General features: G+C 47.7%; 1 protein-coding gene across 1 annotated transcript in view; it reads right to left on the minus strand.

The window, feature by feature from the left end:
* The window catches only part of LOC8032495 (neuroglobin), a 205,365-nt gene that overhangs the window by 7,384 nt on the left and 185,041 nt on the right, over nucleotides 1–12,940 (minus strand). Inside the window, exon 3 of the mRNA XM_002410133.5 lies at nucleotides 5,620–5,851. Within this exon, the coding sequence (XP_002410177.3) occupies nucleotides 5,620–5,851 (232 nt within the window). The remainder of the gene's footprint in view (nucleotides 1–5,619; nucleotides 5,852–12,940) is intronic.

The following is a 12,940-nucleotide window of genomic DNA, read 5'->3' on the forward strand; positions in this document are numbered from 1 at the left end:
CTGCTTCTTTTGCAGGGGGGTTGCGGTGACGTAAGAAAGACGCCGAGCTGTGATTGGCTCTGATTGAAGAATGGGGGGTTAGACATCAAAGCAAGCTGCCTTGAGGTCTACCCACTATCCTTCATTCAGAACCAGTCAGAGATCGGCGTCTTTCTTACGTCACCGCAACCCCCCTGCAAAAGAAGCAGACGAACTTGCACTCCATATTGATTATAAACAGAAGGATTGGGGCTGGAGCAAAGTCACCAGTGTCGAATTAATTATGGTAAAAGGACGATAGTGACTGCCTATACTAAATCTACTAAATCCTTAACCGTAATTGCTCATCCCACAGAGAAGCGTTTGCTTACGTTTTCTTACGTTATGTTATGAGTAACCGGAATATCCGTGCTTCGTATGTCGGGTACAAAGCTATTCCCCGATTTGTTTCCGCGCTTTATACGAAGCACTGATGTCCCGATGACTTTCGACGTAAGCAGGCGTAAGCACCTGAAACGTAACACAACGTAAGAAAACGACACTATGCTAACGGGCCTTAATCGTTAAGCTTGGATAGTTTCCCGGCATCATTAACATCTATGAAAATAATTAGGGAACCCAGTGGAAGTTCTTTCCGCTTACGTTGATGCCCTAACGAAAATGAGTTACGCTTTAACCCCTCCTTCGCTTATTAGGGGCTCAAGGGCAAGTGCCGTTTTGTACAACCTTAGACTTGCTCGTTTGTTTGGCTTCAACATGCCTATCACGCAACTTCGGACCCTGATAATTTAGGCGTCAGAAGATTTATCATAGTCACAACTGTAGACGCATCTGAAATCATATATGCTATGCAGGGAGCAAGTAGGACCCTAACCAGTCCTAGGGCGGTTGGCAACGTTGTGCAGCTCTGACAGTTCGTTTCAAGTTGCAACACGAAAGATGCAACGAAGACTCCAGCCAAAAAAAAAAACAAACCATTCACTGAATGCCCATGGCGCCAAGGTACACTGGACCTTAGGCACGTCCTTTTGTTTCTTTGAAGCCAGTTTTCACGAAACGACTCTTATGAATGCTCCTCCCATTTTGTTTTGTGTGTGTGACGTAAGAATAAAGACGTGTTCCAATGAATGAGGTGTAGTGACGACATTCCTTCCTGAGAATTCGGGCGTGGGATTTTCCTGGCGGTCGTTATGTTGAGATACACAAATTCAAAACTCCAGAAAAGGCGTCGTCACCCAGCGGAAAACTCGCGAAGGAGAGAAGGGAGCAGCTGCCACCCATCTCGCTGTGCAGCAAAAACTAGCGCTGCCTGGCGGCCAAAATGTGAAATAGAGGAAAGGGAATAAAATGCATGCCATTTGATTGATGTTGATGAATGAAAGGCAGAGAGGTTGGCCCGAACCACTGTTTTAGGCGGCTACTCTGCACTGAAGCAAGCGCGAGCTGCTATACTCTACTTAGGACTACATCTGAAAAAGTCCACACTAGGGCATCCGTAAGCCTTTTAGACCAATACGAGAGGAGAGCGTTTGAATTGTACATTGTCATGTGCATCGCACCCACACAAGCTCGCCGTACTGTAGTCGGTGGAGCAACCCTGCCGCGCCGCCTTTGAAGTGGCACCGCTGCTTTGCCACACAACCCAGAGAGGGCAGCACCTGCCCCGTCGGTTTCGCAGTGCCGTGTGGATCTCACCAACTGCTTTTTATCGCTTTGTTTCGCAACGTGCACAATGTAATTTACATGTGCACTACACAAGGGTGAGGAGATCACCTCCTATCGATAGTAGGGTGTTGTGATCAATCTTTTTACCTACTATAGACATCAAAATCATCGAAGCTATCCGCGATATCATTTCCACCCGCCAATTTCAAACCGCCGGGCTGCAGGGAACAGAATTTGTTTCCCGTAAGGAACTCCCCTAAAAAACCTAAAAAGGTACTGGATCAAAACTTATAATATACCTCTCACGGTCAGAAGTAAGTTAAACATGATCAACTCTATCTGCCAATGACGATCACATGATTGTATTTCAGACGGATGGCTGTATTTTTTGTTCTATATGTTCGATTCTGGTGTACGCTATAAAATCAGCTATCGAGGAGCGCGGTGATTCTCGGGATATCCGTCGCTCCCGCAACTTGCCCGCGGCGTCATCGGCCTCCCTATGGCCAAGCGTACCGTAGTTACGAGAGTTGATACTTGGTGGCGTCAGAGTTGGCAGAGTCGTGCGCGCTATGAAGACAACACGTAGTGCGTCATTGGCAGGGTATTTGCGCTTGGTAAGCTTTTTATTTGTACGTGAGACGTGAGTGCCCAATCACCCAGAACACAATAGGCCGATCTCGCCAGCCAGTTTGACTACGCCACCGCTGCCACAATGCATCGAGGGAACTTTAGTCTTTCTGCACGTGCAATAACCTTGCTGGATCTTTTGCGCTTGTGGAGCACGAAATGACACGAGCCCTCGCGCGTACGGCCGTCTGCCTCCCGTGAACTAAAGTTCTGGCGGCGTCACGCATGCACCGAACGCTTAGTGAGATCGGTTCATTTACAGCTCGAAATTCGTTTTCTTTCCACCTGAACACTACCCGTCAAGAACTGGCCGGTTTGAGTTTGCGCTCACTCTCTTCTGCGTGTTCCCATGTCGTTCTCTATGGATTAGACACGCGCATCAAATATAATCAAAGTCGCTGGTCGTCTAAGGCACACACTCAATATTAAAAATAGGAACAAATGTGATACCCAAGTTTGTGGCTTAAAAAAACAAAAAAACTGCAAATACGTTGATGAAAAAAAAAAGAAATACAGCAAAAAGTTGCACAGAGAACCGGAAGCAGTCTGTATGTTCTCTGAGTAATTCTCAACATGGCGTCGTATCGCGGGAGTCTCGGGCTGGACGGCTAAACGAAGCGGAATAAACGATGGCGGCGGACGACAGGCGTGGGACGTCTACCTCAGAACTGAAAAAATTGTAAGGGTGCAGGCGAGCTGGTGGAAGTTAACCATAGATTTTTCGTTTGTAATGTTTTGGGCCTATGTTTGGCTTAGTGTATTCCGGGTGGTATGTTGACATTGGTTGACTTGGTTGGTGGTGTGTTGACGCGGTGTGTATAAAAGTGCATACGATGGAATAAAATCCTTAGCTGTGTTTGAGACGTCGCCTCCTTGTGGCCTCTTTTCTTCTCGTCCCTTTTCCGAAATACCCCAGTCTTGGGTTAAACAAAACTATGGTTAACCTCAGAACTGTTGTTCGCTGTACCGAGCAAGCTGTCTAGCTTTGAAAGAGAAATCTTTTACCGACCAAAGCAATTAGGATTTATTCCGCGTGACACGTCCGATCACCAAGCTGATTTTCAGGAAGACGTCGCCGAGCCGTCGTCCCCTCTACTGGCTGAAGACATCAATCGCCTTACGAACAAGAATTGGTAAGAGCTCGAAATACGCGAAACGTCGAGCGCGTAGTGCATGACTTTTGCGTTTTTCGTGCGACGTGCGACGTTCGCGTTCTTCGTCTGTTTCGCACGGCAGGAAAAAAAAAAAAAAAAAAAAAAAAAGCTGGAAACTTGGTCGGATGCAGCCACGTGACTTCCGGTAACTCTCCCCTCCTCTACGTTTCTCCTTCCTCCCCAATCCAGTTTCGGTTTCGGTTTCGAGCAGTAGTTCTTTTTTGATTTATTAAAAAATAAACTTAACGCTGTAGCAAAATATGGATTGGGTAGTCTTCCGACACAATAATAAATCGCATGGCAAAAAAATAAAAACAACGTTTTGGGCTGAGCCAGTGTCTTTTTAAGACCTTTCTTTTTCGCGCCTAAACGCCCTAGCAAACATTTTTTTTTTTGTTTTATTTTTTGGCAATGACCTTTATTTTATCTCAACCACTTCGAGATGCCAAGACGCGAGCTTTTGACCTTAGAAAATCCTTTCACTGTACGAGTGCTCGCGCGAAGTAATTTGCAGATGTAGTGGGCTCTCCTTTGCCTTTGCTGGCTGAGCACACTACTACAAAACGGCCGTTTACGCACGTGATATATTGTTGGCTGAACTAGACATACCGCGCAATGGCGGACAGCCGACGCATTGGTATGATGATGGAGCAAAAGTTTGTAGACTATGAAATATTTACATTGTGATTACGAATTCAGTGTCCGTTGTCATCCAGATATTTCTGGAGAAACGAATAGTCCACTTCAAAAGCTTGTTCCCAGGCAGCACACCGTATTGCGCCAATATTGGCGTCGGATAGGAGAAATCAGGCCAATGCATTCTGATACTGCCGATATTGGCGTTGGATCGTAAAGATTCGGCCAGTATTACTGTGAGGTCGCCGATGTCGGCGGAATATCACTTGGGTCGGCCAACGCCACGCTGATATACAGTATTCAGCGCCGTTTTCCGGTAATTTGTCGGGTCTGAACCGGCTATATCGGGCGTTATTAAGAATTCTTGACCGTTTCTAAACCAATACCAACAATTCGTCGGGTATAAACCGGCTATATTGGCCGGTATTAGGGATTCTTGACCGTTTCTAAAACGATACTGAATCGGTCAATCACGCCGGCCATTCGCGGCGGCCGCCGCTGTTGCGCACGGGCCACGCCGAGGGCGCGCCGGGCAATCAACGGCTGGAACTGGGTTTTTCTGTAGAAACAAACGGAAAAAAACTATTTTTTTAGTAACTTTTATAAGAGATTAGTACAAAACGGGGGGCGCGTGATTGTTTTCTAAAATATTTAGTTTACAAGGTTTGCGGCACAATTAATATTGTTTTATACAACCACGTCTCAGCGGTGATTTCAAGTAGCGCGTCCGGACCTAGGCGCATCCTAACTTCGGCAGTAATTCGCGGCGCGTCCGTTTGGGAGTCGGGGGTGGCACCCTTGAAGCCCCACCGTATCTGTTTGCGAGCCAAAATGGTCGAATAAAGCCAAGGTAGAAGTTACGTGCAGTTCCTCGAGTGGCCGGTGCGGTAGAAATGGCGGCGTTACGATCTCTATTAGCTCGGTTCTCGAGTACGGATCGGTGCCAATTTTTCAGAGCAGCCTGGCAGTTTCCCAACTGATCGGTTCTGGTAGCGTTGGCTTGGTCCACGTCCGCTGACACCGCAGTGGCCGCGGCCATGTTAACCGATATTCGCTCATGTCTGCCCAGAAATCGAATGATTTCGCCGACTCTGGCCCATTTTTAGAACGATCGCTACCAGACATTGGCCCAATATTGGGCCGTGGAGCAAAACATGAAACTGGGCCAATATTTGAGCAATATTTCCCCGACGCTGGCCCAGTGTCGGCGTGCTGCCCGGGTTCAAGTTGTCTCGTCTGCACAGCGAAATAGCTTTAGAAATCTGTACAGCGAAAGTCGGACATATGACAGCGACGCTTTCCCTTATAATGAAGCGACTTGGCACTGTATGGGCTCTAGGAACATGAGGGAGATGACTACGCGACGACGATCTATAGATGAGAGGCTTATGGCAAGGTTACTTTGAGCAGACAGTCTTTTGGTTTGCGTGCTCGATGCCATCCGCTGAGCCAGATCCACGAATCGTTTGCAGGTCTCGAGCGTGTTGTCTACTGTACTTTGTTGTTTATCTGTTTTCTTTTTCTGGCAAGTGCGGGTTTGTCGACGTGAACTTACGTCGAACATGTCTTCGTGGACGTTGAAGCGCGCGTGTTTGCGTCCCAGTTCGTAGAGGATGTCGGCGAGGACCCGACTGTCGTCGAGGTTCTCGACGGCGGCCTCGAGCCCCTGCATGACGAGTAGGGCGTGCCGCTGCAGTCCTTCCATGTCCCAGTCGTAGGTCCCGTCGTCCCTCAGGGTCATAAACTTGCGGAACAGGCGGCACAGCTCCGGGTACCGTGTCAACAGCCTGAAATGTTTAGAGAAAAGGCACGAGAAAAATGCATCAAGGACATTAGACATCCGGAAATACCACGTGAAGGATAGCTAGAGGATAACTTGGGAAATTAAAAGTATGATCACGTGAAAGAAATGTATCAAGGACTATCAGGGGAATTCAGGAAGACCGTCTGAAAGATGTATTAAGGACACCGGGGACATTCACTAAGATTACGCGAAAGAGGTGAATTAAGAGAAGCCCGGGACATTCAGAAAGATCACATTCAATGACAACTTGAGACATTCAGAATCTCCAAGTAAAATATGTATACGTCAAAGGCAACCTGTGAAGTTAAGAAAGGTTACAGGGACTTGTCGCACCAAGGACAACCCAGGACATCCATCCAGGTGATCATATAAAAGACGGATCACGGACAACCTGCGACATTCGAAATGACCAAGTGAAAAATGATTCAAGGACAACCTGGAACGTTCGAAAAGATTACGTGAAAGAAATCCGCGAAAAAAAAAAAAAAAAAAACCCGGGACATCAAGAAATGCCATACGAAGCACTCTTCAAGAACAACCTGGAAAACCCGAAAAATCTTGTGAACGAGCAGCGCCTTAATCATAAAGTTCACGTTAAATATGATTCAAGGACAACTCGGGACATCGATAAAGGCCACGTGAAAGACATTAACGAAGAACCCACTACACATGAATCGATAGAAAAAGCCAACTCCGGGCGCTGAACCAACGATTTGAGACGTCCGCAAGGCATGCAACAAAGATATTCAACAGGCGGTTGTTCCGGCTAAAAAAACGGTATAACAAGTTAGAAAAGAGAAATCTATACTGGCAGTGTCCTCTCATGGGCAGGCTCAGTCAAGAGACGTCCGGACGTCGGTTTTCGTTTCCCGCCGTCCATGTCCCTCTCATTTGTTCTTTTTTTCCAGTGATAGGGTTACGGTTGCCCTTAGAAACATATGGTATAATGGTTGTGTCTTGTGCATGTTTTTGTTATAAGACTTAAAATGAATTTTCGCTTGGAATGTTTTTACTTTACACGAGGCTACTGGCACTAGTGGGACCCAAGTGTAGTCGCACGCGACGCTACTGACCAGGAAACTTCTTTGTTGCGGTGCAATTTCAAGAGTAAAACCGAGCGTTTCTTTAATCTCTCCTTCGCAAAACTTGATGTAACATGGGAGATCGCAGTATCCCCCAGTGAAAATATTTGAATGCGGCTCATAGATTGGACCCGAGCATTTTATGAACACTCAATTCGGGATCGGGATAGTCAACAGCTCGACAAGCATTCGGGTAGTGGCCCGTGTCCAATCGCTGCAATGACGACAATAGCCGAACCATAACAATGTCTGGAGCTCAGCGTGTGTCCTGTGCTTTGACAACCTTGGCTATTATCAACATTGGTGGCATATAATCGGCTTGATATCTCGTAGCCGCTTGTTTTGGCTTCGAATTGAGGGGGTGAACGCTGGTAGTTTTGCGTTAATTTTTTTCTGCAACTTTTATTGCGTTTGGTGAAAAACGAACGCGTGTTTCACAGGTCATTAGGGAGTTTTAGTAGATCGTATTCAAAGGCCCGCTACCGGTACGGGCGCGCGCTACAAAGCATGCATCGAAGTGGCAGCGCGAGCTCCCGCTACCGATAGCGTGGCCTGAAAACACGGTCTACTAAAACTCTCTATTAAAGTGAAAAATTCGTTCCAAGCGGAATTTGAACAAAGTATAAAAATCGTTGCATCGCCCCTTTAATTATTGGCAGACATAGACCACACCATGACATAGACGAACATTTTTTTTTCGAAGTTTACAGCCTATGCTCAGAACGAGCTCACATTAATAGGCTGCTAAGACCGACAATCTTGATGGTGCGGAACGCACGTTGCAAAAGAACTGTGGAAGCTCGCCGTCAGCACGCGCTCAGCAGTCGCGCACACAGCTATGGCCGCCAGTGAAAGCTCCCTATTAGCGATGTGCGCGGCCAAAAGCGTCGCTGTGGTCAGCTTTCTACGATTGGCCAAACCATGGGCATATGAGCACTGTCAGATTGTCAACTTTGACGGTGTTAGTTTCGGATTGCGATGGCTCCTAGCTTCTACTGTGCTTTTTGAACACACCATCGAACTCGTCGTCCCACCCGATGGTAAGTAGCCAGAATAACAACTGGTGACGTCACGGCGAGGCGAATCCCAGTCGTGGCGTCACGGAGGGAAACCATAAGAGGGCGCCACTGAAACATCTCGGCGCTAATACCCCGTTCACCCCTCAGCTGCAACTGTAGCCAACGCAACAACTACGAGAGCACAAAGTCACGACTTTGAAACATTCTTCCGCAATACGAGTGCTCGCACAAGATGTCTGAAAGCTAAGAGTTAGGGTTAGCTCGCGTTTGTAACTTTGACTGCAGTCGCAGTTTTTAACGGTGAGCGGATTATAGTGTATGCCAGCACTGTGCTAGATAAGCGAGACTCCACTGACGTCTCCGTTGTAGTGCGGCAAAAGACCATTTGCTATCTCCTCCAAGTGCCCCGGCCCGCGCTAAAAGAAACATGGGACCGGTGTTCCTTCAGCTCCTTAACGGTCGGTCATTTCGACCCTATCCTTGGTTACACAGCTTTGGAGCGTAACTCGGAGTCATTCTGAACAAGCGCCTGATATACCCCCAATGACCTGTCATATCGCTTTTAAATGTCTGCACAATGTCAGCGTTTTTGATACTGTGCATGCTGTCCACCCTTCAACCTGGATCGGCTGCAGAAATCTCTTATATTATTATCATACTGATATTAAGTTAGAAACGCTGAAAATGCTATAAACAGCCCCGCGGACTACGAGCTAAATCCTTGTTTTTGGTGCTGTGAATTATCGGCTTTTTAAGCAATTCCTGCTCAAACAACAATCACGAGAATGATAATACTGTAAGAGATTTCTGCAGCTCAGGCCAGGTTGAAAGGTGGATCGCATGCGCAGTATAAAAATGCTGACATTGACGAGCAATCTTAAAAGTGATATGACAGGTCCTTGGGGTATATCGGGCGCTTGTTCAGGGTGACTCCAAATTACGTTCTTAAATTGTGTAACCATGGAGTTGGTCGATAATTAGCGATCCCTAGGGAGCTGAAGGAACACCGTTCCCATGATTCCTCGAGTAAGGGCCGGGGCGCTTAGGAATATAGCAAATGGTATATTTGGCCGGTGTAGTTTTGTATTGGCGACGTGAGCGATCGAAAGCGTCGCTGTGGTCGGCATGCCACGATTGGCCGAATGCTGGCAATGACGTCAGCAAAGGATTTCTCATCGACGGAAATAAGAGGAATGTAAGAACTTAAACTTTGAGGGTGTCGGCAGTGTTGCTTTGAGAGCGCTATGATTTCAGGCTTCCACCATGCCCATTACAATCACCATCGAACTTGTTGTTCACAAGGTAATGACGTCACGAAAGGTAACCGAACAGGGGCGCCACCGAAACATCTCGCCGCTAATACGTTTCCGCTCTCCTTTTTCCTACTTTTTCCTTCCTGCGCAGTGGATCCGGCGTAATCCACTTTCAGTCGTAGGGGGAGGCTGTCAGTGGTGTTACGACGCTCCGGCGTGATCCGCCTTCAGTCGAGACGCGGCTGTTCGTTGTAGGGTGATGGTGCCCGCGAGCCTAGAGCAAACCTTACTTATTTGACGAGCCGAAGGGGCCAAGGCATATCATCTTCGCTTCTGATCTAATTAGCGTGTGGCATTAGCCGATCAGAAGGCCGACCAACCAATCACGAAGCGAGAAGCGCGTGAACACGATAAAGTCGCGCCCTGCGTTCCGGCAGCGATCTCATAGATTGTGGATGGGTAATACGATATTCAGTGGTCGCGACAGCCGGCGTTCCTTTAAAGAGATACTACAACGAAGTTTCGGCACTTATTTCTTGATCTATTCGTGTTCAAGGGACCAGTATCACATCAGACTCACCAAATCTCTTATTGCAAAAGGCACGAAAAGGAATTTTAAAACGAATTATACAACTAGGAAAGAGCACCTGGTGGATGTCGCTAACGCCTCGTTTGTAATACCCGTCTAGGAACCTTGACAGGTAGGGACGATAACCGTCTCGTCTCCGGCCGTCACGAGAGAAGAGGGGAAGGTGGATCTCCCTACTTCCCTAGACTCTTTCTTGTGTCCCAGACGTTGCTATTGTCCCTCGACAAGATTATAAAAGATTAACCCGCCACTCCAAATTCGTACAAAAGCAGCTTTATGGTTAATTGCGGTGGCGCGATCCCTGGCGTGCTTTGGCCACTTCGGTGGCTGGGACGGCTAGGACATCAGCCTCACCGCAGTTTTCTTCGTTCCGAGAAAATCTACGTCATGATTGCGGCGCATGTCACGTGCTCTCCGCTGGCTGCTCTCCGAGCGCTTGCCCGGACTGGGTCGTTTATAACAAAAAATGCCGCCTTGAGGCTCAAAATACAAGCGTGCGATTGTCATTTACGGATATTGAACACGACAGGATGTTTCAAATTTCCTTGAAGTATCCCTTTAAGTTACAAGTGAGTATCCGAGGAGAGAAGTTTGGGTGTCGCCGCTTGGTGGAATGTTTCACAACCCAGAGTAAGGATACTTTATCTTCCTCTGCTGCTGCAAGCACGTCCAATGCCGAGCTTATATCCCCTATAATAACTAAGACAAAATCGCGTGAGTAGCACGTGCACTATACCGAGAGTGAGGAAAACAGAAACGCCCCTAACGTGCTTTTCACCGCAAATAACAGTGTATATTGGCTAATATTCTCACCGTGAGGCAAAGCCAGCTTCCCAGAAACAAAACTTTAGTCATATAAAACAGGATTGTTCAAACTGCGGCCCACATAAAAAGTCTTGCGAAATCCTTCCAAAGAAGCCGGGCCCGCGGCTCGCCGCTTTCATTAAACTCGCTGCTATATCAACGCTAAAAAACGTGCGCAAAAAAAAAAAAAAGGCGTCACGATTTGTTTTGAATGCACAAAAGAAGCCACCAAAAAGAACGAGAGAAACTGCATCGTAACGCGGTTCTCTCGCAGAGACTCATCGTAGTCATCACCAGTTTCACCATTCTTATATAGTCCCCGGCTTCATGTTTGTGCAACTACGTTAAAGTGTCTTTGCGTTCTTGTGTATACGTTGTGTCCGCATTAGCTTTATCATCCCCATAGGTCTTTTTTTTTTTCTTCTTTTTTTTTTTTTGCACCGCGGGAATGTGCCGAAGTTTCTGTGCGCTCTGTTTTATGCTCGGTAAATTTTTGGGATCAGAATTGTTGTGTAGCGTCATAATTAGCTAAATATTAAATTTCAAATTAAAATATATGCATTCATCTAACTCAGGTGTTTTCTTTGTAAATACTTACTTCAACATTCATGTCTGTCAAAGTTCTTACCTATGTTTATTGATTTAGTTTTTACTCGTTTATAATTACTTTTTTTCTTCCCGGCCCTCGAGGCTGCTAGAGATGCCTAATCCAGCCCCTTAGCCAAAACGTTTGGAGACCCCTGACTCACAACATAAGAGGCGTAAAACATGGCGAACCAAACTCCGGATTTTCCGTTCGTTCTTCGACGTTCTGATTTGCTACGATAGGAGTGTTTATTGGTTTACTTTCTCCCTCAAAACCAAACAAACCTGTCCGAAAAAAAAAAAAAAAATCAAAGAAAAAACAATGATGTGGGGTGCGATGCTCAGGGAAAGCACGATACGGCATGCATCGTTGCCGACCGACAAGCTAGGCGTCTGGTTCTGTTCAATTATCGCTCGCCGTGCGAGAGCTACGGCGTACGTCTTTATAGGTGCGGCCGAGAACCGTATACGTAGCACCGGGGAGGGTGGGCCCGGAGGGAGGGGGGCGGGACGCTAATGGAATTAGGGCGCCGCGGATGAAATTAGAACGTGCTCGCACCCGTATAGGACTGGACTGCTTTCACCTGATGCGATGGAGTGCAGCGGACGCTACGAGCCACCGGAGCCAATCCAATGCTGTTTGAGCGTCACGTGACGGGGCCTTCGTGAGGCGCGTGGGGCCCATAGTCACAAAGTGCTGGATTGGCTTGGGATGGCTCGTATATAGGCTATAACCAGGTTTTAGAAAACTCGAAGAATTCATACGAGTCTTTAAAGTGTCAACTTAGAAATTCCGAGGGTTTGGGCGTTGTTCACATCTGCTTTATGGTGTATATAAATTTAACGCGTAATATTGTGCCGCTGTATAGCTGAAGGGGTGTGGTGGCTTCGTCAGGCATCGATGGGGAGAGCTAGTCGTTCGCTTTTTGCGCAGGATCTGCGGTGACGTCAAACAAACGCCGAGCTTTGATTGGCTTTGATTAAAAAAATAGTGTGCAAGACGCCGTGAGCTCTACCCACTATCTTTCTCAACCAGCCGATAAGAGGTCCGCGCTCTGGCGGCATCGGAACCCCTGATGAAGAAGCAGACGAACTTGCGCTCCGCATTGCATTCAGCCATATTGCCTTTAGCCAAATATGTCAGAAAGTAAAAGAGCTCTACAAGAACATCTTCGCCTCTACTACCAGCACCCTCCTCCTCCTCCTCCCCCCCCCCCCCCCCCCCCCCCAGCCCCCGAGACAATGTTGTTGTCTCGAATAACTTATCTTGTACGTATCTATGTAGATAGTTCGCAGCGCTGGATGGGCTCTGCTCGCTCGTAGCGTCCAGTGCGGTTCATTGTGAGCTGAAACGGAGTATAGACTTTGCGGGGGATTCAGTGCGTCGCCGCCGCCGCGCCGGCGAGCGTGCGAAGGCTGGCTGGATCGATGCGCATTGTTCGAGGCGGGCGGCGCGGGCGTCCGGCCTTCGGTCAGATCGGACGGTGTAACGCGAAGCCCCGCTCATGAATTGATTCAACTTTGGGGCCGGGGTCGAATCTATAGGAGATTGGGGTAGGTCAGCCAAAGCGGCACGAAGAAGGTTTCGTAAGGAGCCTGCCCGGTAGCGTCAGAGAGATAAGCAACGCATACTGCTCGCAGGTGCTTTAAAGGAGCTGTGCAACGATATTTAATTGGAATGTTTTTCTCTCTACACGAGCTTACTGGCAGACCTGGGACTCAAGGATACTCACACGCAAC

This window comes from Ixodes scapularis, unplaced genomic scaffold (assembly GCF_016920785.2).
Source record: "Ixodes scapularis isolate PalLabHiFi unplaced genomic scaffold, ASM1692078v2 PGA_scaffold10__122_contigs__length_95168666, whole genome shotgun sequence".
Taxonomy (NCBI): Eukaryota; Metazoa; Arthropoda; class Arachnida; order Ixodida; family Ixodidae; genus Ixodes; species Ixodes scapularis.